The sequence below is a fragment of the Anabrus simplex genome, chromosome 5, assembly GCF_040414725.1.
Source record: "Anabrus simplex isolate iqAnaSimp1 chromosome 5, ASM4041472v1, whole genome shotgun sequence".
NCBI lineage: Eukaryota > Metazoa > Arthropoda > Insecta > Orthoptera > Tettigoniidae > Anabrus > Anabrus simplex.
Genome location: NC_090269.1, coordinates 130,867,343 through 130,892,863, shown reverse-complemented (window position 1 = coordinate 130,892,863; position 25,521 = coordinate 130,867,343). Strand labels below are relative to the sequence as shown.

Sequence of the window (25,521 nt, the reverse complement as noted above, 5' to 3'; positions counted from 1 at the left end):
AAGACAAAAAATTAAGACTAAGACTAAAAAAAATGGTGTGTGATACCAGTAAACTGATATCATATTTGGCATCAGGACATGCATATTACTTCAAAATGACACAAAAATTCAAAACAGAAAATCACTGTTGATGGCAATCAATGGAAGAAGTAAGGGCGACATTAAAAGCAGACTGGCACGAGTAAGGAAAGCCTTTTCTTAAGAAATTTGCTCACTTCGATCATTGGTGTAGGAATTAGAAAGATATTTTTGAAGACTTATCTGGAGCATGGCATTGCATGGAAGTGAAACATGAATGATAACTAGCTTAGAAAGAAAGAGAATAGAAGCTTTTAAAATGTGGTCTTACAGAAAAATGCTGAAGGTGAGATGGGTAGATCGAATCACAAATGAAGAGATACCGAATCGAATTGGTAGGAGGAGAATAATTTGGTAAAATTTGACCGGAAGAAGAGATAGTATGATAGGACATATCCTAAGAGACCCAGTACTTGTTCAGTTAGTTTTTGAAGGATGTGTAGGTGGTAAAAACGGCAGGGGTAGACAAAGGTATGAGTGTGATAAACAGAGTTGATTTAGGGTGTGGTAATTATGTAGAAATGAAAAGTGCCGAGCTCGACAGTTTCACTCGCTTAAGTGCAGCCAGTATCCAGTATTTGGGAGATAGTGGGTTCGAATCCCACTATTGGCAGCCCTGAAGATGTTTTCTGTGGTTTCCCATTTTCACACCAGGCAAATGCTGGGGCTGCACCCTAATTAAGGCCACTGTCGCTTCCTTGCCACTCCTAGCCCTTCCCTATCCCACCGTTGCCATAAGACCTATCTGTGTCGGTGCGACGTAAAGCAACTTGTACAAAAAGAAGAAATAAAAAGGTTAGCACAGGATAAGGTGGCATGGAGAGCTACATCAAACCAGTCTATGGACTCGAACAACAAGTACAGTTCATGTTTCTTGTACTGCTTAATGGCTGGAGATGTAGTACATTATAAGTTAATAAAACTGCTCATTTTTTCCTAAACGAGTTTCTCAATTTGGATCCTGTTTGTCTTGAACGGTTGTTGTTTAATTTATTTTTCCAATATGTGTGGTTCTGTAGAGATGAACAATTATTTTCATAATGTGTGAGACAAAGGTGAGCACAATTCGGCTCAGTGAGCTGCGCTTTAGCTCAGGCAGGTAAAGGAGCAGACTATGCGTTCTGACGACGGTAGAGCCTAGCAGCGGCCTGCAGTTACAACTTAACGAAGGGGCGCGTATCAAAACTGATTTAAACTTTCAACAGTTTTATTGTGCCTAATGTCTCATACTGTTCAGTGCATTAAATTATGGTGAGGAAACATATTTTGTGTATACAAATACCTTGTGCTAAGTAAATGTTTAATTATATTCATTTCATTTGGTTATGCATAGGAAACAGTATTAATTATTTTGACATAACTAAGTACAGTACTCCTTTGACTACTTAGAAATACTGTAGGCCAGCATAAAAGCTTCCTTCATCTAGAGGCTGCCCGAAGACAAAGAATACATAATACAGTGCATTTATTTAATTTTTTAGCCAACATATGACTACTTAGTCAGGTTTATGGAGGTTTTTCTTCTTTTTGTCAGCCCAGTACTGTTTCATCCTTTCTGAACATAATCTGGAATCACTTCCTGTTCTCTGCTTGTTGATTTTCGTCTATAGTCTAGTGTTTTTATCTTTCAATATCTTGAGTGTATTCGTTTTGTATTTTAAATCTTTTATTGTAATATGAAACTCTCTCATGTCGTAAGTTCTGTGATCCATTTAATATTATTCTTACTCTTACTATTCCATCATTTTAAAATTATTTTTCTACTGATTTTATTTTCTAGTGACTGTATTAGATGCTCCAAGAATTATATTCGTTTTTTTTTTCATCATGCTAGTCACAGGTTCTATTTCTTTATTGGAAGCTAGTCTCCAGACTCTGTTTACTTGATAATTTTTATTCAAACAGGTTCTCACAATTCTCCTTTCTAACTTGAGTACTCTATCTCTTGCAGCTGTGTTTGTTGTTTTGAATAATGTTTTACATGCGTATGTAATTTGTGGCTGGGTGACTGTTTGGTATTGTTTCAATTTGGCTGCTATTGAGAGACACTTTTTATTATATGTATTCTCGGTAACATGCTGTGCTGTAATCAGTTTATCGTATTTTGCCATGCTGGTTTCTTGTTCAGGTTATATGTGATTATTTTACATAAATATTTAAATTTTTCTACAGTTTTTGTTTCTTGGTCTCCCAGCTTAATTTTGTTTGCAAGCAGAAGATGAGTTAGCATAATTTCTGTTTTTTCAAATGAAATTTTCAAACCAATATTTTGAGCTATTTCCTATAAAGATTTTATTTATTGTTTTGTTTCCTGAATATCATTGGCGAGAAGAGCTAGATCCAATTTTTATATATTTCGAGTTGTTCTTGTACCATTCCCTCATAACATACTCTACCTAGTGCACAATTAGAAAGAAGAGGTGACAGTCTGTCACTCTGTCTTAAACCAGTTGTTACCAACAATGGTTCAGAAAGTTCTCTTCTGAACTTAATTTTAGAAATTGTATTAGAGTAAGTTCAATCAATTTGATTAGCTTTGGGTGAAGTCCAAAATGTCTTAAAGTTTTTAATAATGGTCTGTGAATGGAGTCGTAAACTTTATTGAAATCTATAAATGTTATTTAAAGGGGCTTGTTTTTTTTTTTTTTTTTTTTTCTGTAATATGCCATGACTAGCTTCAAAGTTATTTGTTCAGAGCAGCTTCTCCAAGGTCTGAAGCCTCCCTGTTGTTCTCCTAACTCTTTATCAAGTTGTTCTTTAATCCAATTATATACTGTAATCATCATCATCATTTCCCTTTATCCAGCTGTAGCCGGGTAGGGGCAAATGAGGTTCCTCTCCACTTTCTTCGGTCTTTCCACCACTCCTCTTCCAACACTGTGTCCCAGTCCAGGTTTCTTTCTATAATGCTGCGTTGGATGTTATCCTTCCATCTCAATCGTGGTCGTCCACGGCCTCTCCCTCCTTGAATTTGCATTTCCATCACTTTTTTTGGCATTCTTTCGTCGCTCATTCGCTTTATGTGCCCAAACCATCTTAGTCGGCTCTTCTCTATTCTATCATTCATTTTTTCCACTCCAATTTCTTCCCGGATTTTCTCATTCCTTATTTTGTCTCTTCTACTCTTCTGTATCATACTCCTCAAGAATTTCATTTCGGCTGCCTGTATTCGACTCTCATCCTTCTTTGTCATTGTCCAAGTTTCTGCTCCGTAAGTTGTTATGGGTACGTAATACATCTTGTACATAGTATCTTAGAGAAAATCTTATACATGCAGTCAGGGATGGAAATACCTCTATAGTTGTCTGCCAGTACAGTTAATATTGATATAAAAATAAGTAGTTTGTAAAGAACTCAAAAAATTAAAAGCAATTGTGAAATTGGATCTACAATTTTAAACAATTCTAAAAAAACAATGAAGTTAAAAGCTATAAAGCATTTTAAAATTTATAAGAACAACTTGAGAAATAATTCCTACAAAACGTAACATATAAGTATTATTCAGAATTGATACCAGTTGATCTTATTCTGATGAGATGTCTCAAAATGAGGATAGACCCAGTCCATGAGCTCATTGGTGCTGATTCCAAAGACTATCACAATGAACAACAAACTGTACGAAAACCCAATACACTCAGCCAGGTACATTGCTCTGGCTTTGATTCCACCTTGACTCCGCATATTGCCATTTAGTCTTTACAGCACAAACTATTAGAAGTCTCTGCTCTTACAGCACTCGTGCCGTTAGCTCAAGGAGTCGGGCTTTCTCATTGCCCACCTAGGGTCTAAAAAATGTCTTTAATTTCACCTAATGATATAAAACTATTTATGTACTGTTATAGGAAGTATTAATGAAGAATAGTGTAATTTCTCCAATATTTAATCTAATTTTACCATGCAAGTTGCCTACACAATTCTGTGTCTTACCTGTGAACTGGATTTTGGGAGATGGTGGATTTGAATCCTACTGCTGGCAGCCCTGAAGATGGTGAGCCATGGTTTCCCATTTTCACACCTTAGTTAAGACCATGGTTGCTACCTTCCTAATGTGAGCCCTTTCCATCCTAATCCTTGCATCGCCAAAACTTTTGTGTGTTAGAGCAGTGTTAAACCACACAAGCAAAAAGTCTCCATTTGAAATGTTAGTATGTTATACTTTCTGTTAGAATTTTGTGATTATATCACACATGTTTTGAGGTTCCCAGAAGATGTTATATTTTCAAGGTCTCTGGAGATACAAGAAGATACCAGGTTGTCTATATAGTGGTTAAACAGAGGTACAGAAATCAAGTGAAATCCAGTCATAGTTAGCCAGGTGCTGAAATCAACAGTGATCACACTCTTGTTGCAGCTAAATGTGATGTCAGATTCAAAAAGTTCCAAACACTCAGACAAAAGAAGTGTTGCCTAAATAAACTTCAATATTCTAGTGTGTTACAAACGTTCAAGGATGCTACCAGACTGAAGGAATGTAGCCTAACTTGGGATGGGATGATATAAAAAGTGGCTTAGAAATAGCTGCTGCAGAAGTCCTTGGTAGAGCGAAGTTAGAACCAAGAAAACCATGGATGACCTCAGAAATACTAGAGCTTGTTGAAGAAAGGAACAGATTAAGAAAAATACAATTTGAACAATATAAAGAATTAAAAAACTTTATAACAATGAAATGCTGGGCCAAGGACAACTGGATGAAAGAAGTGGAGAAATCGAAAATGATTTGAAGTAGTATTCTGATGAAGCTTACTTTAAGATCATATCTCTGGGCTTCAAGGAAAAAAACTAAAAGCAATGTGGTAAAAAATAGATGGAAAACTGCTCTTTCGAATCAAAAATATAAGTGACCATTGGAAAGAATTGTCAATATTGAAGAATATTTGGAAGATGTGGAATCGGTTCAAGAAGTCGACTACAGCAGAGTTTGATGCAGCACTCTCTAAACTAAAACAGGACAAAACCACTGGTGTGGATGCCATTCCAGCAGAACTCTTGAAAAACTGTTATGGTACCATGAAAAACTGGTTGTTTGAAGTGATTAATGAATGCTACGAACAAGGAACCTTATCAACTGATTTTATTAGAAGTAGAACAGTTACACTCCTCAAAAAATGTTTTACTACTAGGTGAGTTGGCCATGCGGTTAGGGGCATGCGGCTGTGAGCTTGCATCCAGGAGATAGTGGGTTCGATCTCACTGTCGGCAGCCCTGAAGATGGTTTTCTGTGGTTTCCCATTTTCACACCAGACAAATGCTGGGGCTGTACCTTAATTAAGACCACAGCTACTTCCTTCCCACTCCTACTCCTGTCCCATCATTGGTGCGACGCAAAACAAATTAAAAAAAGTTGCTATCATATTAGAAGAAAAATACAATAACAATTGGACAACAATCAATATGGCTTTGGAACACAAAAAGGAACTAGGGAGGCTATATCAGCATTATGTCAAATTTTGGAAAGATTGTTAGAAGTCAACAGGAAAACTTATGTAACATTTATTGACTTGGAAAAAGCCTTTGATAATGTTGAGTGGAAATTGCTTTTTCAAGTAATGGGGAATAGGTGCCTTATTCTGAATCTCTATAAAGCTCAAACTACGGAAGTTAATATTATTGGTACTACAAGAGAAGAAAAAATTAGAAGAGGAGTATGATAAGGCTCACTGTCACCATATCTCTTTAACCTGTTCATAGAAAATGCAGGTAGAGAAATGAAAGGGCATATCAGAGTGGTGAATGGTATTCACATGCACAGTATCCGCTTTGCAGATGGTATTGCTATCTTAGATAATCCTGAAAAAGATATGAGTAAGATGCTAAGACCATTCAAAAAATTCGTAGAAAAATTTAAGCTAAAAATAAACATAAAGAAAACAAATTCATGATGGTAGACAAAAAGAAGCCTACAGGTAGAAAAATCTTAAAATTAAATAACACGCCAATAGAACAAATCACAGAATTCTCCTATTTGGGTAGTGTAATTACCTCTGATAAACAGGTCTCTTTCAGGAATCCAAAAAAGAATTGTGGTAGCAAAACAAGCCTTCCAAAATAAGAAAAATTTATTGCTAAACAACCATCTCAGTTTGGAGACCAGAAAATCATTTCTCAAGCCCTTTGTTTGGAGTGTGCTGCTGTATGGATGCGAAACCTGGACGTTAGGGAAACAGGAAGATACAAAACTTGAGGCTGCAGAAATGTGGTTTTGGAGAACAATTACAAAAAACAAGTTCAATGGATAAAAAAAAATTACCTTGTTTTAAAAAATGTAAAGGAGGATCGTTGTTTATTAAATACGATAAAGAAGAGGAAAACAAAGTTCCTTGGACACGTACTGAGACATGACACTCTTCTCCAAACAACTGTCGAAGATAAAGTACTGGGAAGGAGACCTAGGGGACGACCAAGGATGTCATACATCGGGAACTCCGTCGGTGAACTGGCACATGGTTCATATAGCAACATGAAGATCGTCAGATGTGGCGACAACGACAAGGCATTGCCTTTAGTAGATGATGAAGATGACAGTTTCTCATTGTTTTCCCAGCTAGTTTAGTAGGGAGAGAATGTGTATGATGGTATTTTATTTCAGTTGTAGGCAAAACTTAATGGAATGTACCCCAGCCTATATTAATGGTGAATCTTAGTAGTTCTACAAGATAATATCTACAAGAAAGTGATGTGCTCATTAACAAGGCCAGGAATCTATTAACCTACTCCCAGAAATGTATTTACAAGATATCAAATTGTTCAACATTTTCCTTACCACTGGTGTCAGTAGCCATAGCCATTGGGTGAAATTTATACAGTATGACATCACTCCCAGAATTCAACCCAGATGTCATTGCCAACTACTTCTTCTGTCACCATTATCCATCGAGCTTCTGGGTTGGGTAGTGGATCGTTGACCTCCATCCACTTCTCTCGCCTCTCTCAAGACTTGAGATGCATGTTGCTTCCGGGGTACTCCCTAGATCATTGCATTGACTCGCTATGATTCTTCATACAGGCTGTTATTACAGTGGACTCACCACATCCAAAGGCACAGGTACCTAACTTCCAGGTTTCAATGAGGCTACTTCTAACCGCGTGAACAGACACTGCTGGCTGGATTTCAGTGGCATTTCCTCTGCTGAGAGACCAGCACCTGATAAAGGAGCTCCTCTGCCAGAAGCCATTGGCTCCTTTAGAGAGTTGAGTTATTTACTGCTGCCCAGTACCTTACGTTGAGTTGTTGACTGTACGGTCTACTGCATCCTCAAGCTGGTAACATTTGCATAAATTACCAACTATGGAACAATGAAAGCTCCTAAACTAATGGTATAATTTACGGTAACACACACCCACCCCTAAGAATAGTCTAAGCTCTTATGCCTTGCTTCACTTGGTGTACATGCTGTAAAGAAACCAATGGTGAAACATTATCTTCACCTTGCACCTGTGCACGCATTTCCTATGAACCAAGTATGTCCATAGCAACAAACAAGTAATGTATGGTGGTACATGCAGACTGGGGTGCACTTGGCTAAGTTTTCCCCAATTTTATCTCTCTGAATCACTATATCTTTTCCTAGCCCACTTTTTTAAATTACAGCGAGTTGTTTATAGCTGTCACCATTGTCTTAATTTCTTAATGAAATAAGTTATTTGTATGGTGTAATTTAGTATACCTGTGTTTCCTTTTGGTTACTCTTAAATATACTGTGTGTCATTGTCATATTTTTCTGCTAGCCATAAGAACCATTATTCAATGTCTCATATCTGTACAGTGACAGATGTGTAAAATTAAATTACACTTGGCATGTTATAATCTGCTTGTCTTATTTTGGATTGACAGGGAAATGTGTACATGGGATCTAGTTGATGGAAAGTGTCGTGAACTAGTGAAGTTACCATACGTCCACACCAATATCCAGGTGAGGTGTTTTTAAAATGAAATAAACCTTCTTGTAAACTATAAATAAATCCAGAGGTACTGTATATCTACGAAACTTGATATGCCTCAATATGAACCACTTGTGATAATGTCAGATACAACCATAATATTAATAAGATATGATGAATATTTAGTGTAAATTATCTCATTGCTACTGTTCTTATCCCCAAGTAAAGATCAGAAAAGCTTGACAAGAAGCTAAGCTTACTAGCAACCTCTTCCTTATTACTAGGGCTCGGATGTTTAGGAAAAGTCATATTTTTTTCTTTGTCTCTATTTTCTTGTCTGATTGGATTTCAGTGCAAATCAGGTGATTATCGTCACAATTAAGTGATTTTAATTTGTCATATAAATGCATGTTTTGGCTATTTTTTGCAATAAGGTAATATTTTGAGCTATTTTAGTTGAAACGTCATATTTCGGCGGTTCGACGACAGCTGTAGGTGTACAAAATCATCTTCAATTTACTGAATGTGAACTAGTGTTCACAAAACTGCTTCTCGGTATCACGCTGTTGATAAAAGTCGAATATCCTCAAGTGGACGGCTTGCAATACAAGTTGAATAGTCGAATAACCAACCCGCTGTACTCGGCAACCCGGTCTCCCACGTAGAGACAGAAATAATCCGCAAAATCCTGTCCCAGCAGTGAGCTAATTACTTCTGGTAATCGCTCACTTGTCTTTGTTCAGATATTGGAACCTCAACCTCCTTTCACTTACACAAGCGTTAGTTTACAGTAAATTGTAACCCAGCACACATTCCAGTATGCCTAAGGAAAAGTCTTCTACTAGTGTTAAGTTACGAAGCTTTGTTAAGGAATCTGGAGAAGAATATTTCTGTACAGACGGTTTAGTTCTATTTTGCAAGTTGTGTGAAATGAAAGTCGTGGCTGAAAAACATTTTAATGTGCAACAACATTGTAACACGGCGAAACACAGCAACAGTACAAGTAACTAATCTTGTTTTGTTCTGTATTGAAGATACAATAAGTAAACTCTTTCAAGATTAAAATTGTGTCCACCTTTTCAATACAAATATATATTTTTAGTGATTAAATTCTACATGAAACATGTCCCTAACTGGTGTTTTTAATTCATGTAGAATTTAATCACTCAAAATATATATTTGTATTGAAAAGGTGGACACAATAATTTTAATCTTGAAAGAGTTTACACAGCAACAATGTCAAACGACAACGTGTCGATAAGAAGAGGCAGCAATTGATATTCGATAAGGCTGTTACATCTTCAGTGATGGACAGATGTTCGGATTTTTCAAAGGCACTTTGTGTGATGATGGTGTCTGCAAACATTCCTCTAAACAAGGTGAACAATACCCATTTCAAGAATTTTCTGGAGAAATACACTTAAAAAATCTGTTTCTACAGAATCAACACTGCGAAGAAACTATTTATCACGTTGCTATGAAGATACTCTAAATCGAATACGACACAGTGTAGCAGACAATAAGATTTGGACATCTATTGATGAGACGACGGACACTGCAGGCAGATATATAGGGAATGTAATTATTGCAACACTCCGTGCTGATCGCCCTGGGGATAGTTTTTGACTAACCTCAGAAGTTTTTAGAGAGAGCAAATCATTCAACGATTGCAATTCTTTTTGATAATGCACTAAAAATTTTGTGGAAGGATGAAATTAAGCGGGAAAAGTTCTTCTCTTTGTTAGCGATGCTGCTCCGTACGTGGTGAAAGCTGCTGAAGACCTCAGGCTGTTTTATCCAAGAATGATTCACGTCACTTGCCTTGCACATGCTCTGCATAGGGTGGCAGAAGAAATTTGTGGACATTTTCCTGAAGTCGATAAATTAATATCTAATGTAAAAAATTTTTTTTGAAAGCACCACTCTGGGTTGCGACTTTCAAGGAGTTAACTCCTTCGACGCCACTCCCTCCTCAGCCAGTTCTTACTAGGTGGGGGACGCGGCTCGATGCTGCCGCGTATTATTGCATAAACTACTCCACTATCAAAAACATTGTTAACGGCTTCAACAAAGATGATGCCTCTTCTATCAAGATTGCCCAGGAATTGTTTTCCAACAGTTTGTCAGGTAGTTTGGCATATATTAAGTCGAACTTTGGAATTATATCGAGTGCAATTACTCGTTTAGAATCTGCTGGCTTGGAAATTCATGCAAGTATTGACATTGTGAGAAGTGTTGAACTTTCAGTACAACAATCACATGGAATAGTTGGCGACAGTGTAAAACAGAAACTTCAGAATGTGCTTAATCGAATTGATGGTTTTCACCGTGTGTGCAAGATAAATGATGTTCTTAGGGGAGAAGGTACCAGTACACTTCAAGATGAGTGCATACTCGACAGCAGTGATTTAACATTATTTAAATATGCACCAATAACGTCTTGTGATGTAGATAGAAGCTTCTCCTCTTACAAGAATGTGTTAAGTGATAATCGGAGGTCTTTCGCGCCTGATGCTTTGAAGATGAATCTTGTCATACACTTCAATTCCACTCTCGGAGAGGAATGAAAAAGGTATGTGAGTTTGCACTGTAGGCTCTGATGCCCTACCATAATGTACTGAAAGACATCTATTTAATTCGTTTCTTGGTGCTCAGTTTAAACTTTAACACATTTGAATAATGTTAATGAAATCTGGGCTTAAACGTTCCAAAATACATTTTTTAAATAGATTGATTTCTAGTTTTTTTTTTCGTATTTAAAACCAGCAGTGCAGGGTGCAAACATGAACTTTTACAATGTTGTGTGATCTGATAATCTTAGCAAACTTAGTTCACAAAAGTTTGATAAGTGAATCAAGGGTAATAGACTGTGAACAATTGCTGCACATGTATATTCAGAAAACTAATATTAAAGTAAGAATAAAGAATTTAGTTAACAAATATGTATGAGAGGAATTACCATTCTGATTTATAATTTATTTTAAAATGCCCATGTTTTGATTATCATTTTCGGGTCAAATTTTGTCATTTTTATGTCGTATTTTGTCACTTTTGAGGTCATATTTCCTCATTTTTGAGGTCATATTTGCTTGCTTATTTGGACTATTTTTAGGTCTTAAAACATCCAAGCCCTACTTATTACTGTCATACCAAAAATGTACTGTATTATCTTTATTTACCCTCGTCAGATGACACCATCATGAAAACCTTCAGCTTAATTTCACTTGAGATGCTAATGTACTAATAAGAACTATCCTAAAAGAAATATTACGACTACCACCTGAAATCCTGCTGGCATTTTATAGTACAAAGTGCTTGGATTCCTGAACTGCTAGGGAAGCATACCTCAAATATAGTAATGTTTGCTGTGTCCTTATCAGTTCTAATAATATTCATGATGTGCATATTCACTGCTGAAGTAGATGAATGTTTGCACAAACTGCATCTGTCTAGCAAACAGCCTAATTCAGAGCTTATAAGTGCCCCATAAATGTGTCAATACCTACTTCCGAGAGAATATGAAAGCTGTTGGTCTTCACTTCATGAAGGCAAAGGTGGTATGCTTTTTAAGAGGCATGTTGCTGGTGGTCTTCAAATCAAATCAAAATCAAAATCTCTTTATTTGCAAATGAGGTGTCTACCTCGGTGGCAAATGGTACACTAAAATACATTATTGTCAAGCACTAAATATTAAATTAACAAGAGAAGAAAATTTTTCCTATAATACAATATTATACAATTTATGCTAACAATGTTTTCTATTAAACAGACAGCTCATCCTTAATAAATTTATATTGTTTACAAAATTCTACTTATAATATCTCCTGTACTACTTACAAATATACTCAACTGATATACAGTATGTGGAATTACTTCAAATGATACTATACAACTGGTATAACATTAATATTTACATTGCATTTATTTATTTATTTACTATTTTTTTTTTTTTTTTTTACCCGTTCTGGATTGTAAGTAGCATAACGACCTGCTGCGTCTTAACCAGAGCCCCTTTTGCCACCACTTTTCCGAGTTCCTGAAGGGCCTTCACAGCTACCGTAGCGGTCCCAGGGCCCTCGAAGTCCCCACTGTACTTCACCCCTACAGGCAGTCCCCTACTTTGGCTGTCCAAACTCCTTAGACCAGGGGATGGAATTAATTTATTCACACACATTTTTTTTTATTTACAATAACCTGCACTGGTCAAATGCCCTCTAACACTTCATTTATTTTCTCTGTTGCTGTTTATTCTCTTCTTGAACATCTGTACAGATTTTGGAAAAGGATCAAACACTACCCCTGGTAAACTGTTCCACTCCTTCACACCCTTCCCAATGAATGAAAATTTACCCCAATCGCTTCTGCTAAAATTCCTTCTAATTTTATATTTGCTGCCGATATAATTATTTTCCAACTGAAGCCTCTCACGGATATCTCCCCATGCTTCTTCTCCTGTATAGGCTCTATATAATCCTGTAAGTCTAGTTTTCTCCCTTCTCTTACTTAAAGTTTCCCACCCAAGTTCCTTTAACATTTCTGATACACTACTCTTTCTCCTGAAATCCCCTGTTACAAATCTTGCTGCTTTCCTCTGCACACCATCTATTTCTTTTATTAGGTATTCTTGGTGAGGATCCCAAACACTGTTTGCATATTCCAATAATGGACGAACCATACTCAAGTAACTTTTTTCTTTTAATTCTTTGTTGCATCCTTTAAGTAGCCTCATTATGACATGTAATGATCTGTATGCTTTCCCAACAATGTCATCAATATGACCCTTCCAGTGCAAATTACTTTCAAATCTCACACCTAAGTATTTGCACTTGCCATCTTTTGGGATAACTACCTCATCCAAAGTATATTCAAATTCAGTTTTAAAGCTCCTGTTTGTAAAAGTTGTAACAGTTGATTTGCCTCCATTGTTAACCTTCATATTATTTTCTTCAACCCATTGTTGGATACTTTCAAGGTCCCTTTGTAATTCTGAACAATCCTCAATGTTGTTTATTTCTCTATAAACAATTATGTCATCTGCATACAATCTTATTTTTGATGTTATATTGTTCCCTAACTCATTTGCGTATATTAAGAAAAGTAACGGACCGATTATACTACCCTGTGCAATTCCCTTCCAAACTTTCTCTTCCTGAGATACATTATTTCCTACTTTGACTTTCTGGACCCTTGAATTTAGAAATGCTTTTATCCAACGTGTAACCCTTACGTCCAATCCTATTCCCTCCAATTTCTTTAATAATATTCCATGTTCCACTCTATCAAAGGCTTTGTAAAGATCTATGGCTATGCAATCTAACTGACCTCCTGAATCCAACTGATCTGATATGTCCTGCTGAAATCCCACCAGTTGTGCCTCACAAGAAAATTTCTTTCTAAATCCATACTGGCTCCTCATGAACCAGTTTTTATCATCACATATCCCTCTGATGTACTTTGATATTAAACTCTCCAGAATTTTACAAACTATACTGGTCAGGCTGATTGGTCTGTAGTTCTCTGGTTTCCTTTTATCACCCTTTCCTTTATAAATTGGTATTATTATAGATTCCTTCCATTCCTTTGGTATTACACTATTATTTATGACATAGTCAAAGAGAAATTTTAAATAAGGCACTATGTACCACCCCATTGTCTTTAATACCTCCCCAGTAATTTGATCACTTCCTGCTGCTTTTCCTTGCTGAAGCAGTTGGATTTCTCTGAAAATATCTTCGTTTGTGAATGAGAAGCTTCTTGTTTCCCTCTGTCTCTCTCCCTCTCTATCTTCTCTTTCGGTTTCCAACTCTTGACAATCATCTACTGAATCTCTAAATTCCCTACTAAATAGGTTTGCTTTCTTAGTATCTGTTAAATAGTGTTCATCCCCTTCTCCCACCATTGTAGGAATTTGGATTCCTTTTCCTTTTTGATTCCTGATATATGAATACAGCTTTTTCCATTTCCCTTTGTGGTCATTACCCTCTTGAAGTATGCCATTCATATAATTCTCTTTTGCTTTCTTTTTCACTCTATTCAGTTCCCTCATTAGTTGTTTTCTAGTTTCTCTACTCTCCCTACCCTCTTTGATTTTCCTGTTTACTATTCTACATTTTCTTTTTAATTTTCTTATTTCCCTTGTATAATAAACAGGGTCTGAGGTCATTTTACCCTTCTTAACTGGTACAAATCTCTTCTCTCCTTCCCAAATAATTCCTTTAAATTTAGCCCAGAGTGTATCCACGTTACTCCCTTCACTTATCCAACAACTGAATTGTGATTTAAGGTAGGTCCCAAATTCATCAACTTTAGTCTTTCTGTACAGTTTCTTGTCTTGTGTAACCCTCTTATTAAGCCTTTTTGGTACGAGTCCTACATCCATTATTACAGCCTTATGGTCTCCTATTCCTTCAATTACCTCAGTTTTATCAACAATTTCCCATGGTTTAACCAAGAATACATCTAGTAAGTTATTGAGAAGAGTCGGTTCTTGTACTACTTGTGTAAATCCTCCCTCCCAAATTAACTTATTTGCCAGTTTCTGTTCATGGGCTTCACTTGCAGCTCCTTTCCATTCAACTTCAGGCAAATTTAGATCTCCCCCAATTATTACCATATCATTATTATTGTTTTTACGAGTATAATCTATTATTTTTTCAAAGATTTCCATGTCTCTTTCCTCTCTTCCAGGCCTGTATGTTCCTATAATTCCCACCTCCTTCATATTATCACAAACTAATTTTATCCCTAATATTTCATCCCTTTCATCGGTAAACAATTCATGTGAACAGTAAGTTTCCTTCACCAGAATAAACACCCCCCCCTCCCTTTTTATCTCCTCGGTCTCTACGATAGACTGTGTACCCTTCTGGAAATACTTCTCTATTACCCACCCCTTCTTTCAACCACGATTCCACTCCTATCACCACGTCAGTCTCATAAGATTCCAACAATGTACCGAATTTTAATTGTTTATTTACTACACTTTGACAGTTTACCAAGAGCAATCTCAGACCCCCTTCCTCCCTAAAACTTGACTGTTGCAATTGGGTAACTTGAAATTCCTTACTATCCTGAGTTTCTTTTTCTAGTTGACTGAGCCAGCTTGAAGTACAGCTGGCTCTTTCTACTAGTTTTCCTGGTCAGTATTATAACTCAAGGGAGTTGCCTGTTTTACAGTACATATCTTAAGATTAATAAAATCTAGAACAATATTTGCTATCTTTCGTTTACCTGAATTGTTTAGATGGAGGCCATGTTTTGTATAACAGTATCTCTCAAAACTGCTGCATTCAATAATCTGAGTATTCCGAAAATGTTTACAAATTTTAATAATATCTGTATTGACCTTGTCCACTTCAATGTTCACACACGAGTCTCTACTCAAATCATGCCTGTGGGGCACGTTCACTACAAAAACGTTAGTGTGGGTCAGCTTCCCTAGTGTATGTTTAAGTTGTGATCTTACATTCTTGGCGTCGTCGTGAGCTACGTCGTTCGTCCCACCGATGATAAGCACTGCATCGCCGCTCCCGAAGTTCCTAGTTCCTAGTTCACTTCATGAAGGCAAAGGTGGTATGCTGTTTAAGAGACATGTCAACCAACAGCATCATATGTATGCTATCTTACACCTAACCCAACCCTTGTAAAACCTTCAGCTATTATATTTAATATATTTTAATCTTTCATTAAATGCTAAGTACAACTAACATATGATTTCGCTGTAAGTATGTATTGTAAATTCATATAAATTCAAAATCTGTTCACTCAAAAAACTGTAGAAAATTCTGTAATATTTGTATATTGGGTATAATCCTCTATCATTCTGTTGCATATGGAAGATTCTGGAATCTTACCATGATGTTTTATTATCCAGATATGTATGTGGAAACTTTAGGAATTATGTAGATTTCTTCTTCACAGGTTTTCATATTGTAGTCTAATATTCGAGTTTAATGTACCTTGGAGTAGGCTACTCCAATCAAGAGGCCGGTTGATTGATTGTTCCTTGTTTGTTCGGGTATGTTCCTTTCAGAGCATTACAAGAATATTTCCAGAAGTTAAGAGATTTCTCGACTAGCTGTCGAACAGTATATACATCGAGTTGACAGCCGAGAGGCTGGGTGGTCAGTTGGTCTTGCCTTGTGATGGTGAAGTGAATAATAGGTGTGAGGACTTGATATCTCTATTTGTCAGAATTGACTGTGAATTGCTTCAGTGTATTTTTTCTTAGTAGAGTTGCAGTGTTGTTTATATTTGTGTGTAATCATTAGAGATAGGAATTACAGGCACGAATAGGTTAGAATGCAAATGTATTTGAACAAGGCGCAAGTGTATGTTACCCGCATGACAGTTCTGTTGTGAGATTAGTATAAATATTATCGATTTGAACTATCAGAACCCCTAAAATTTATGCAACTCCCCGACATATCTGTAGAGGGGCTAGATTTCACTTGCGCCTTGTTCAAATATGTTTGCATTCTAACCTATTCATGCCTATAATTCCCATCTCTAGTAATCATGTAGTCATTAAGCGAACTGAGAGGGAACTGTTTGTTGTTAAGGAATAGACTCGGTGAAAATAAAGTGAACATATCTTGTGTGATATTAATTTACACCAAATAAATCACATTGAGAATGATAATAGATGGGTGACAAACCCTGAGGGATTATTTAGGAGTGAATGGAGGGATTCACCCAAAATCTTTTGGCAGGTACCTGAGACAGATACCACTGTCTCTGTTGGCACAGTGAGGTAGTAACACTTGCACTTATCTTGCATGCCTGCAAACATGGTGAAGCCTGTAGAAATGCCTAATTTCCAGAGCAAATTCATCAAACAAGGATCTCTGATACCTCAAGAGATCATCAAGTAGTTTTTGGGTACCAGAAAGATATTAATCCCGTTGCAAGCTAATAACACCTGGAGCATAATAAATAAGGACTGGCTAGAGTATCAAGCATATCGGTATATAATGGCATATTGGTAATAAAAAGAAAATTCTGACCTTTATATGCTATTCCTAACCACTACTGCAGGAAGGACTGCTGTTGCTGCTGTGACCACTTAACGTTTTTCCAGAGCAAATCATCTTCATTGCAATGTAACCTGTTCAAGATTCTCGTTTTCTCGTAACTGTTTCCAATTATCTCCAAAGAAACCATGTACCAAGCGCTCAGTATCCACTTGCAAAGAAACTTCACAGATGCTTTATCTTGCCTGCTAGAGTAATATCGTGTACAGTTTCTGCCATCCAGCCCTGATGGAACTTCGGTCTTTGTCTTTGAGAAGAGTTATATATTGAAATGGAGGTCAGTCTACTAGGAATTGGTACCCAATTGTTTTTCACAGTTTACAGGAACTTCATGGTGTACAGTAGAACCTCGATAATTCGAAATCGGTTTATTCAAAATCCCGCCTAATTTGAAGAAGCTCTCATTCCCGGAAACATGAGATGCGGTTTTGCATGTTATTTAAATAGTTTAATTCGTAATTCGAAGTACAATGTTGGCCCCATTACCGAAATTCAGACTTTTAATTTGAAACTGCCTTTACATTTTTAACAATAGTATGCTACAGAGTAATTTAAATTCAAAATTTATCTGCGTCATGATAAAACGCGTTTCGGACGTGGAGGGGTAGCTTTCCGCACTTACTCACTTCGGTGAGTCTACAGTGTGCTTCATAATTGTTAAGTTGAATGAAATCGGAATTCTTTTGTATTCAACCTTTTAAGGAACACCATAATATCACGCAGCAGGCAGTGTGCGGAAAGACAGAACCCGCGAACACTGGCGATGCCGACATTTGACGAAAAAGCGTGGCTCATATAATCACTTTGTAGGCACCGAACAATATTGTCATTGCTGATGAAACTGCATTGCTTTCTTTTAATGATGAGCCCAAATGGTCTTATATTTCTAAAAGAGAAAGTGCCAGCCAGGGTATCGTACAAGGGCGGGGGTCATGGTAATGTGCTGCAAAGTTGCAATGCACACGGTAGCGAGAAACTTTATCCCCTCGTCAGAGGAAAGTTCGATAAGCCACAATGTTTTAAGGGCATCGGGCACTTTCCGTGGAAGTATAGTGCATCTAAAAATGCAAACAGTACTGTAATCCAAAAAATAATGCATTTGCACAGGGGAACCAGCATAATTTATCCCCATCTTTGAATTTTGTGATTTCTTTCGTTGCGTGAGGTTATGCTTGTCATTGATTTATCCAAGTGCATTATTTGAACATTGTAAATGCACCTTGTTGTATACATTTCGGAAATCGTTTTTTACCATGGCATTTGAAAGGTTTAAACTGTGAATCGAGGTGATTGCATGCATTAATGGGTCCTAGAATACTTTGCGATGCAGCAAGTGTTTACATATCTGAAGTACGAGAGAAGTGCCATGGCGGGAAATCGTACAAGGATAGAGTCATAGGAAAGTTTGATTACCCACGATGTTTTAAGGGCATCGGGTACTTTCTGTGTAAGTACAAGCAAATACAGTAGAGACAGTACGTGACACTTCTGGATTTAGCCTTGTTAAAATGGGAGACAATTCTCAAGTGGTGCTCCTAATGGCGTGACCTGAAAATTTGCGCTAAATTCAAATATCAGTGGAAATGTATATATGGAAATGGATAAATAAATTATGTCTAGAAAGAAAGTGTTGCTAAAATATTAACTTCAAAGTTTCTAAAGTAATTCTGGATACATGAATGAAGAATTATTTAACAGGTTATTATTTAAAGACTAAAATTGGACATATAATCAAGATGTGAAATGGACTGCTGTGAAAGGGTTGATCTTTCATTTATGCATTACTTTTTTAGCTTTGGCATACCTGCCTGAACTTTCACGGCTAGATTTGTCTTTTCTTTCTCATTTAAAAGGATTGTACATCACATTAGGACACATATCAATAAAAATATCGGCACATTCCTTACACACGATTCAATGAATTTACATTTAAGAGGTGGACAATTTTCCTTTTAACTTGAAGCCTACTAACAGAAAGAAAATCTATAAATTTAGCCGCAAAAACATTCAAAATTTCCCTATAAGTAATACTTGCCATTATATTAGGATAAAGCAAATTTGCATCATCACATTTCATAAATCACCCGTATTTTCTTCAGTGCTTGACAACGCATTAGGGCATTCCAAATGGGGTAACTTGGAACACAATCAGCCACACACACATGCATATGCATTTTCCTGAATTAAATCAAAACCCACAGATCACACTTACAACACATCGGTATTGAAGGTTAACTGCTGCACTGATACAATAAAATAAGCTTATATTTTAAGCCAGTTAAAATATGGGTCACACAGATCAGAAGTTTAGGAAGTAGGCCTTCTATAAAAATCTCTTTGTAACTGGAAGAATATATATGCAAACACAGTATTTACTTACATTTTCTTGTCACGAGAGAAACGGAAGAAAGACCGTGGATCCTTCTGCACTTCATAGTTATTTCAGCCAAATGCAGCACATATCTTTCCACTCATATTGACAGGAGATATAAAGGAATGACACACGCTACTATTTACTTATGTCAACTTAATGTAGGCGCATAAATAACCCCAAAAACTTCACAAATACATGTGCTCTTAAGACTGAATCAGTAACTCTCAAGTCACTCCGCTAGACAGAGCTCTAATTGCTGTCCCTTGATATCTCATAGAGTGTCGTATATTGTCTCTACTGTATTTGGTACAAGGCATCTAAAATGCACACAGTACAGTAATCCAATGAATAAAGTACTTGCACATGGGAGCTAGCATAGATTTCTCCTCGTCTTTAAATCATTCTTTTTTTTTTTTCTTTCGTTACACGAGGTTTGTTGGTCAAGGAGTTACCCGAGTGTATTATTTGAATACTGGAAATGTACCTTCTTGGATACACTTTGGAAGGTTTAAACCGTGAGTCAAGGTTAACTGCATGCAGTAACGGGCCTTAGAATATTTTGTAACTTGGCAAGGGTTGGCACTTCTGAATTGTGAATTGGTGGTTAATTTGAAATCACGTAATTCGAAGTCCGATTTTTGAGTCCCAATGACTTCGAATTAACGAGGTTTTGTAGTCCGTCAAATGGCCACGATAGCTGTTCAGCAAGAGCTTCGTCAGTTTCCCCACACTGTTCGTATCCAATTGTGCATGACCCAAGTGTCCATCCACCCTTTCTTTTGTACACAAAGGTGAGTCTCTGGAAGAAGTTTTACTTTTAGCACGGTTTTTCATTTTAAAATAACATACGACAGAAGTTTTCTGCTGTCAGCTGTTACTGTAAGCATTACCGTGCATCTCTGTTTTTTCACTTCCAGTCATTCACACAATAACATTGATTGTTCGACTTTGTGGCATATCAAAGCTGATAGGAGTTTGGCTTGAGTTTCCAATTTCAGGAGAGGAGATAGTTATTCATTTTGCACTTTCTTATCACAAAATGATGAAAGTCAATCTTTCAGTTGAAATCATTTGGTAATCATTGATACAGAGCCGTTCTTCATCACAGAGAAAGATTATTTCTCCTCATAAACTTTACTACCCAGTCTTGGCTTACCTTAAAATTCAAGATGCTAATCTTGTGCTGCAGTTGTTTCTTGTCCTTTAAAATCCAGCAATTCATGAGAAACAATATATTCATTGTTATGCGATGATACAATTTATTCCAGAATTTCCTCTTCTGCTTGCAAAAACTGGCCATTTTTTGGGCCACGAAACACTTTACAACACTTCTTGGTAGCTTGAAATGCTTTTTTCTGTATGTCATTACCACACATTGCACCAAGTTGCCTTCCTGCCCTATTCTGTTGATTCTTAACGTCATCACAAGTTTATAAGATGCAGTATTACTTGGATACTTGCTCATTGTGGATTTAATAATGAACAGTTACGAGATCACAGAACTCTCACTAAGCATTCTCATGGAATATATGTGACAGACTGCATGAAACATTACTGCTGACTCATACATTGAACTAGTAGAGTGTTGCAGTTGAATCAGTTATTGATAAATTCACTTTGTCCCAAAAAGTTAGTTTTGATAACCACAAAATGTTTTTATCAAATGCTATGGACATAGAGCAGTGAATTTGTGTTTAAATATAAATATGTATTCACTCAACTCTCGATTAACCAGGATAATATAGGGTTAAGGCTTCCCAGATAAGTAAAATCGCAGTTAACTCGCAGAAAGTTAAATAGAACAGGCGTACTGAAAGTACAGTTAAAATGATAATAAAAAACTGTATTGTTTTTTTAATTAACTTACCCAATATATTGTAGTAAAAGTACACTAGCACTTAGCACAATAAATGGAAAAATAAACAGCACTTTTCGTTGAAACTAATAAGGAAAGAAGAATATTCAGACTACCTAACTTTACTGTTTCTGAAAACAATGTCATGGTTTTCTCCTTTTGTGCCGAGAAACACTTTTTCTTTATTTTGCTTCTTAAGTTTCTCAAAACGTTTCTCCGTAATGAGAGCATCATCCTGGCCCTCGATGTACTCCAGCAATAACTCTACATTTACCAACACAGCCTCATGCGTTACTGTTTGTTGTGCTTGTGTAGCACGAGCAGCTGTTTCCACCTCCTCATCACTTTCACTTCCTGCTCCCTCCCTGCCCTTTACTTTGTCAACAATCTATTAGTCTGTCAGCTCTTCCTAGCCTTGGTTGTTCTGGTCACAATCGAACCACTGACGGATATTGTCTTTGTCAACTTCCTCTTCACCTGGGACAGCTTCAGTCACTGTACTAACTGTATCGGCTTCATCAAATCCGAGAAATCCATAGTCTTCAGAATTACCTGCGATGATAATTTTGGAAGACCTCACAATTGTCAGTGGTTTTGTTTTTTTCCCAAGCCAATTGTATCTCATAAATAGCATCGAGAATTGTAAATTCTTTCCATAAAGTGTTGAGATCATTTCCCTCTTCAATCATCTTTTGAAGAAGAGATGACCGATAATTTCTTTTAAGTGCTGATATTACGCCCTGGTCCATAGGCTAGATTATTGCAGTGACATTTGGAGGCAAAAATTTCTCATAAATACAACAGTTTGATTTGGGTGAGAGGGCGCATTATCAAAAGAATGGCCTTTTCCTAGAGTCCATTTGACTTTAAATATTTACGAACTTGGGGGGAAGTTATTGTCAAACCACATTTTAAAAATCTCACTATTCATACGAGCAGACTTTTGGATCTTGTACACAACAGGCAAATTTTTGGCCTCTGTACCTTTGAAAGAGCAAGGTTTTTCTTCTTTTGCTTTTCCAATGGCAAATAATGGTAATTTACGAGTGCCCGTTGCATTCGCGCAGAACAAAATAGTCATCCTTCCTTTAGATGCTTCATAGCCTGGTGCACAACGCTCCTGTTTGAAAGTAAGAGTATGGTTGGTAGGCATTTCCAACACAGCCCAGACTCATCCGCATTGTAAATTTGTTCTGGAACCAAACCCTCATCCGGAACAAAAGTTTTGAAAATCCAAATTGAACTATTGAGCAGCTTCTGTATTTCCACTTAACAACTCGCCTTTTACACTGACATCTCAGATGCCATGTTGCTGTTTAAAACGTGTAAATGATCTGGATGACTCCTCAAAATCACCCTCAATCCCAAGAGCTTCCAAGAAAAACTTTGCTTTAGTCATACAGATCGTTCTTGATACTGGAGTCCCTTGAGCTCGCTGCTATGAAAATCACTCCAACATGCATTGGTCAAGCTCCTCAAACATAGATTTTTATCATAGTTTTTCGGTTTGCCATACCACTGTTTGCATCGGATGAACAAGCAAATGATAGAAGTTTGTCTTTGTTGTGTAAAGTATCCCGCACTGTAGAATCACCTACGTTAGTAATCTACCTTTAATTCCATAATCCCCCAGTGTGGCGAACATCTTTTCCCTCGGTACCCTGTCATATGCTTTCTTTAGACCTACGAAACATAAACACAACTGTCTATTCCTCTCGTAGCATTTTTCAATTACCTGGCGCATACTGAAAATCTGATCCTGACAGCCCCTCTGTAGTCTGAAACCACACTGGTTTTCATCCAACTTCCTCTCAACTACTGATCGCACCCTCCCTTCCAAGATGCCAGTGAATACTTTGCCTGGTATACTACTCAGTGAGATACCTCGATAGTTGTTTCAATCCTTCCTGTTCCCTTGCTTATAGATAGGTGCAATTACGGCTTTCGTCCAAGCAGAAGGTACCTCCATGCTAATCTTACTACTCTATAAAGCCATTTCATCCCTGATTTCCCACTTTACTTCACCATTTCAGGTCTAATTTAATCTATTTGTGCTGCTTTATGACAATGGAGTTTATTTACCATCCTTTCCACTTTCTCAAGCGTAATTTCACCATCATCATTTTCCTTCTCCCCATGAGCTTGGCTGTTTGCAACACCGCCAGGAAGATTTCCTTTTACGTTAAGATGATGTTCAAAATATTCCCTCCATCTCTCCAGTGATCCCTGGGATCTATTATGAGTTCACCTGAATTACTCAAAACACTGTTCATTTCCTTTTTCCCTCCCTTCCTAAGATTCTTTATTACTGTCCAGAAAGGTTTCCCTGCTGCTTGACCTAGTTTTTCCAGGTTATTACCAAAATCTTCCCACAACTTCTTTTTGGATTCAACAACTACTTGTTTGCTCTGTTTCTTTCATCTATGTACAAATCCCTGTCTGCCTCGGTGCTTGTTTGGAGTCACTTCTGATAAGCCTTCTTTTTACGTTTACAAGCTGCTTTCACTTCACCATTCCATCAAGACGTTAGTCTTTTCCCAACTTTACAAACAGTTATTCCTAGGCATTCCCTTGCTGTTTCTATTACAGCATCCCTGTATGGTACCCATTCTCTTTTTATATCCTAAATCTGCTTACTGTCTAGTGTTTGAAACTTCTCACTAATCATATCTGTTACAGAGTTATCCGTGGTAGTTAGAGGTGAAAGAAGGTGCGGGCGGGAATAGGTCTCAACTACAGATTTAAAGTTAATTTAAAACTTTAACAAAGGTTATATTTTCTTTTCCAAAATCAACAAATGACAACAAATTACAAAGGTGTAACAGGTACCAAGTAGCAGATCAACAATTTCAGAATTTACAGATTACAGTCGTTACAAGATTTGGGCTACGAGCCCCAAGTTTAATTCCTGAGCTCTCAGCTCACAACCACCATAGCTGAAGGGCAAAAAAACCCCTAAGTACGAGGAGCACTTGCTCCTAATTACAATGTTAAGAGGAAAAGAGCAGACCCGCTCTCAATTTTACAAGCCTATCAAAGGCTACAACAAACTTCATTCCTAACTGCCCTTAAGGCACACATACAGTGAAACAGGGGGTATCTTGTACCCAACCTACAGGGCCTTCACATGAAGAAAACAAACTCTGGGTTAATTAAATGGCCCAAAAAACCAAATTGACTGGAGTCGTAGCTTGCACTCCTACATGAAACTTCTTAAAACCTAGGTGGCACTCGGCCAGTTGTACGGGGGCTAATCCCATACTAGGGAGGAGACTCGTAGAAGAATAATTTATTACACTAAGAAGAGAAGAAAATCGGGTATGAAAACGTAGTCGCCTCAAAACAACATGAGTGGGGGCTCGAGAGGGTTAAGCACTCTCTATCCCAAATTGCGGTTAATTTACATGAATATAGTAAGGTTTACATTAAAAAGGATTCGAACCTTCCCCCGCGGGTTAAAACTGCTAAGCTAGCAAGAAATAAAGATGTTAACAGGCCATTACTTTGTTGAACTTCTGCCCGAAGAAAGAGGCGCTTCCGCCCCCTGCTACATAATCACACACTAAGCAAGTTGTCGATGAAGTGACCCGGAGACAAGAAAATCAGCAGTTTTTATACCCTCGTGGAAAATTCGAGACCTTTCAAGAATGAATAGACACACCCCTTCAACTTTATTGGTAGACTAGGGATTACACATGGAAACCTGAGGAAGAAAGCTATGATTGGAGGAAAATTAATTACAGAAATTACTGATTGGTTAAATTCAAAACTGGCGGAAAGAGAAGGGTTATACTGCCAACCCAAAAAATGAATGAAAGAAATTTAACAAAGAACAAACTTATGAATACCAAATTTCTTCAAAAAACAGTTCCTTCACTTCGCACTAGGGTGCATAATTATAGTTCTTAGGCAGTGACATCTAGAAGAGGACGTCCACACTTCTTGCTAGATAGTAAATAGAAACACGTCGGAATGGACACAGATCAGAAGACTTCAAAATTACACCATTTACTGTAGTGACATCTTTTAAGAAATAGTAGAATTATTTCAGCTTTCAAGGTTCCAAACTTCTCCTGTAGAGGAGTTTAAATTGGCGCAATATTTGAACTAGCGGAGTGGAGGTGTACCGCCCGGTACAGACCTCCCCCCCTCTCCCAAAAGTCCTTCCAAGGGGTGACACCGAAGAAAACAAAACTATTTGTTTTAAAACAAAGTCCAAGTCTTTTGCAGATTGGATAAAGAAAACTTTAGCAGAGAAAATACCAATTTTTCAGTAGTCAGAGATCTCTTAATAGGTTTGATAT

General features: G+C 37.2%; 1 protein-coding gene across 3 annotated transcripts in view; it reads left to right on the top strand.

The window, feature by feature from the left end:
- The window catches only part of Rbcn-3B (WD repeat-containing protein Rbcn-3B), a 438,089-nt gene that overhangs the window by 26,113 nt on the left and 386,455 nt on the right, over nucleotides 1-25,521 (top strand). For all 3 annotated transcript variants that reach the window (XM_067147119.2, XM_067147118.2, XM_067147117.2), the window contains exon 4: nucleotides 7,910-7,988. In XM_067147119.2, the coding sequence (XP_067003220.2) occupies nucleotides 7,910-7,988 (79 nt within the window). The remainder of the gene's footprint in view (nucleotides 1-7,909; nucleotides 7,989-25,521) is intronic.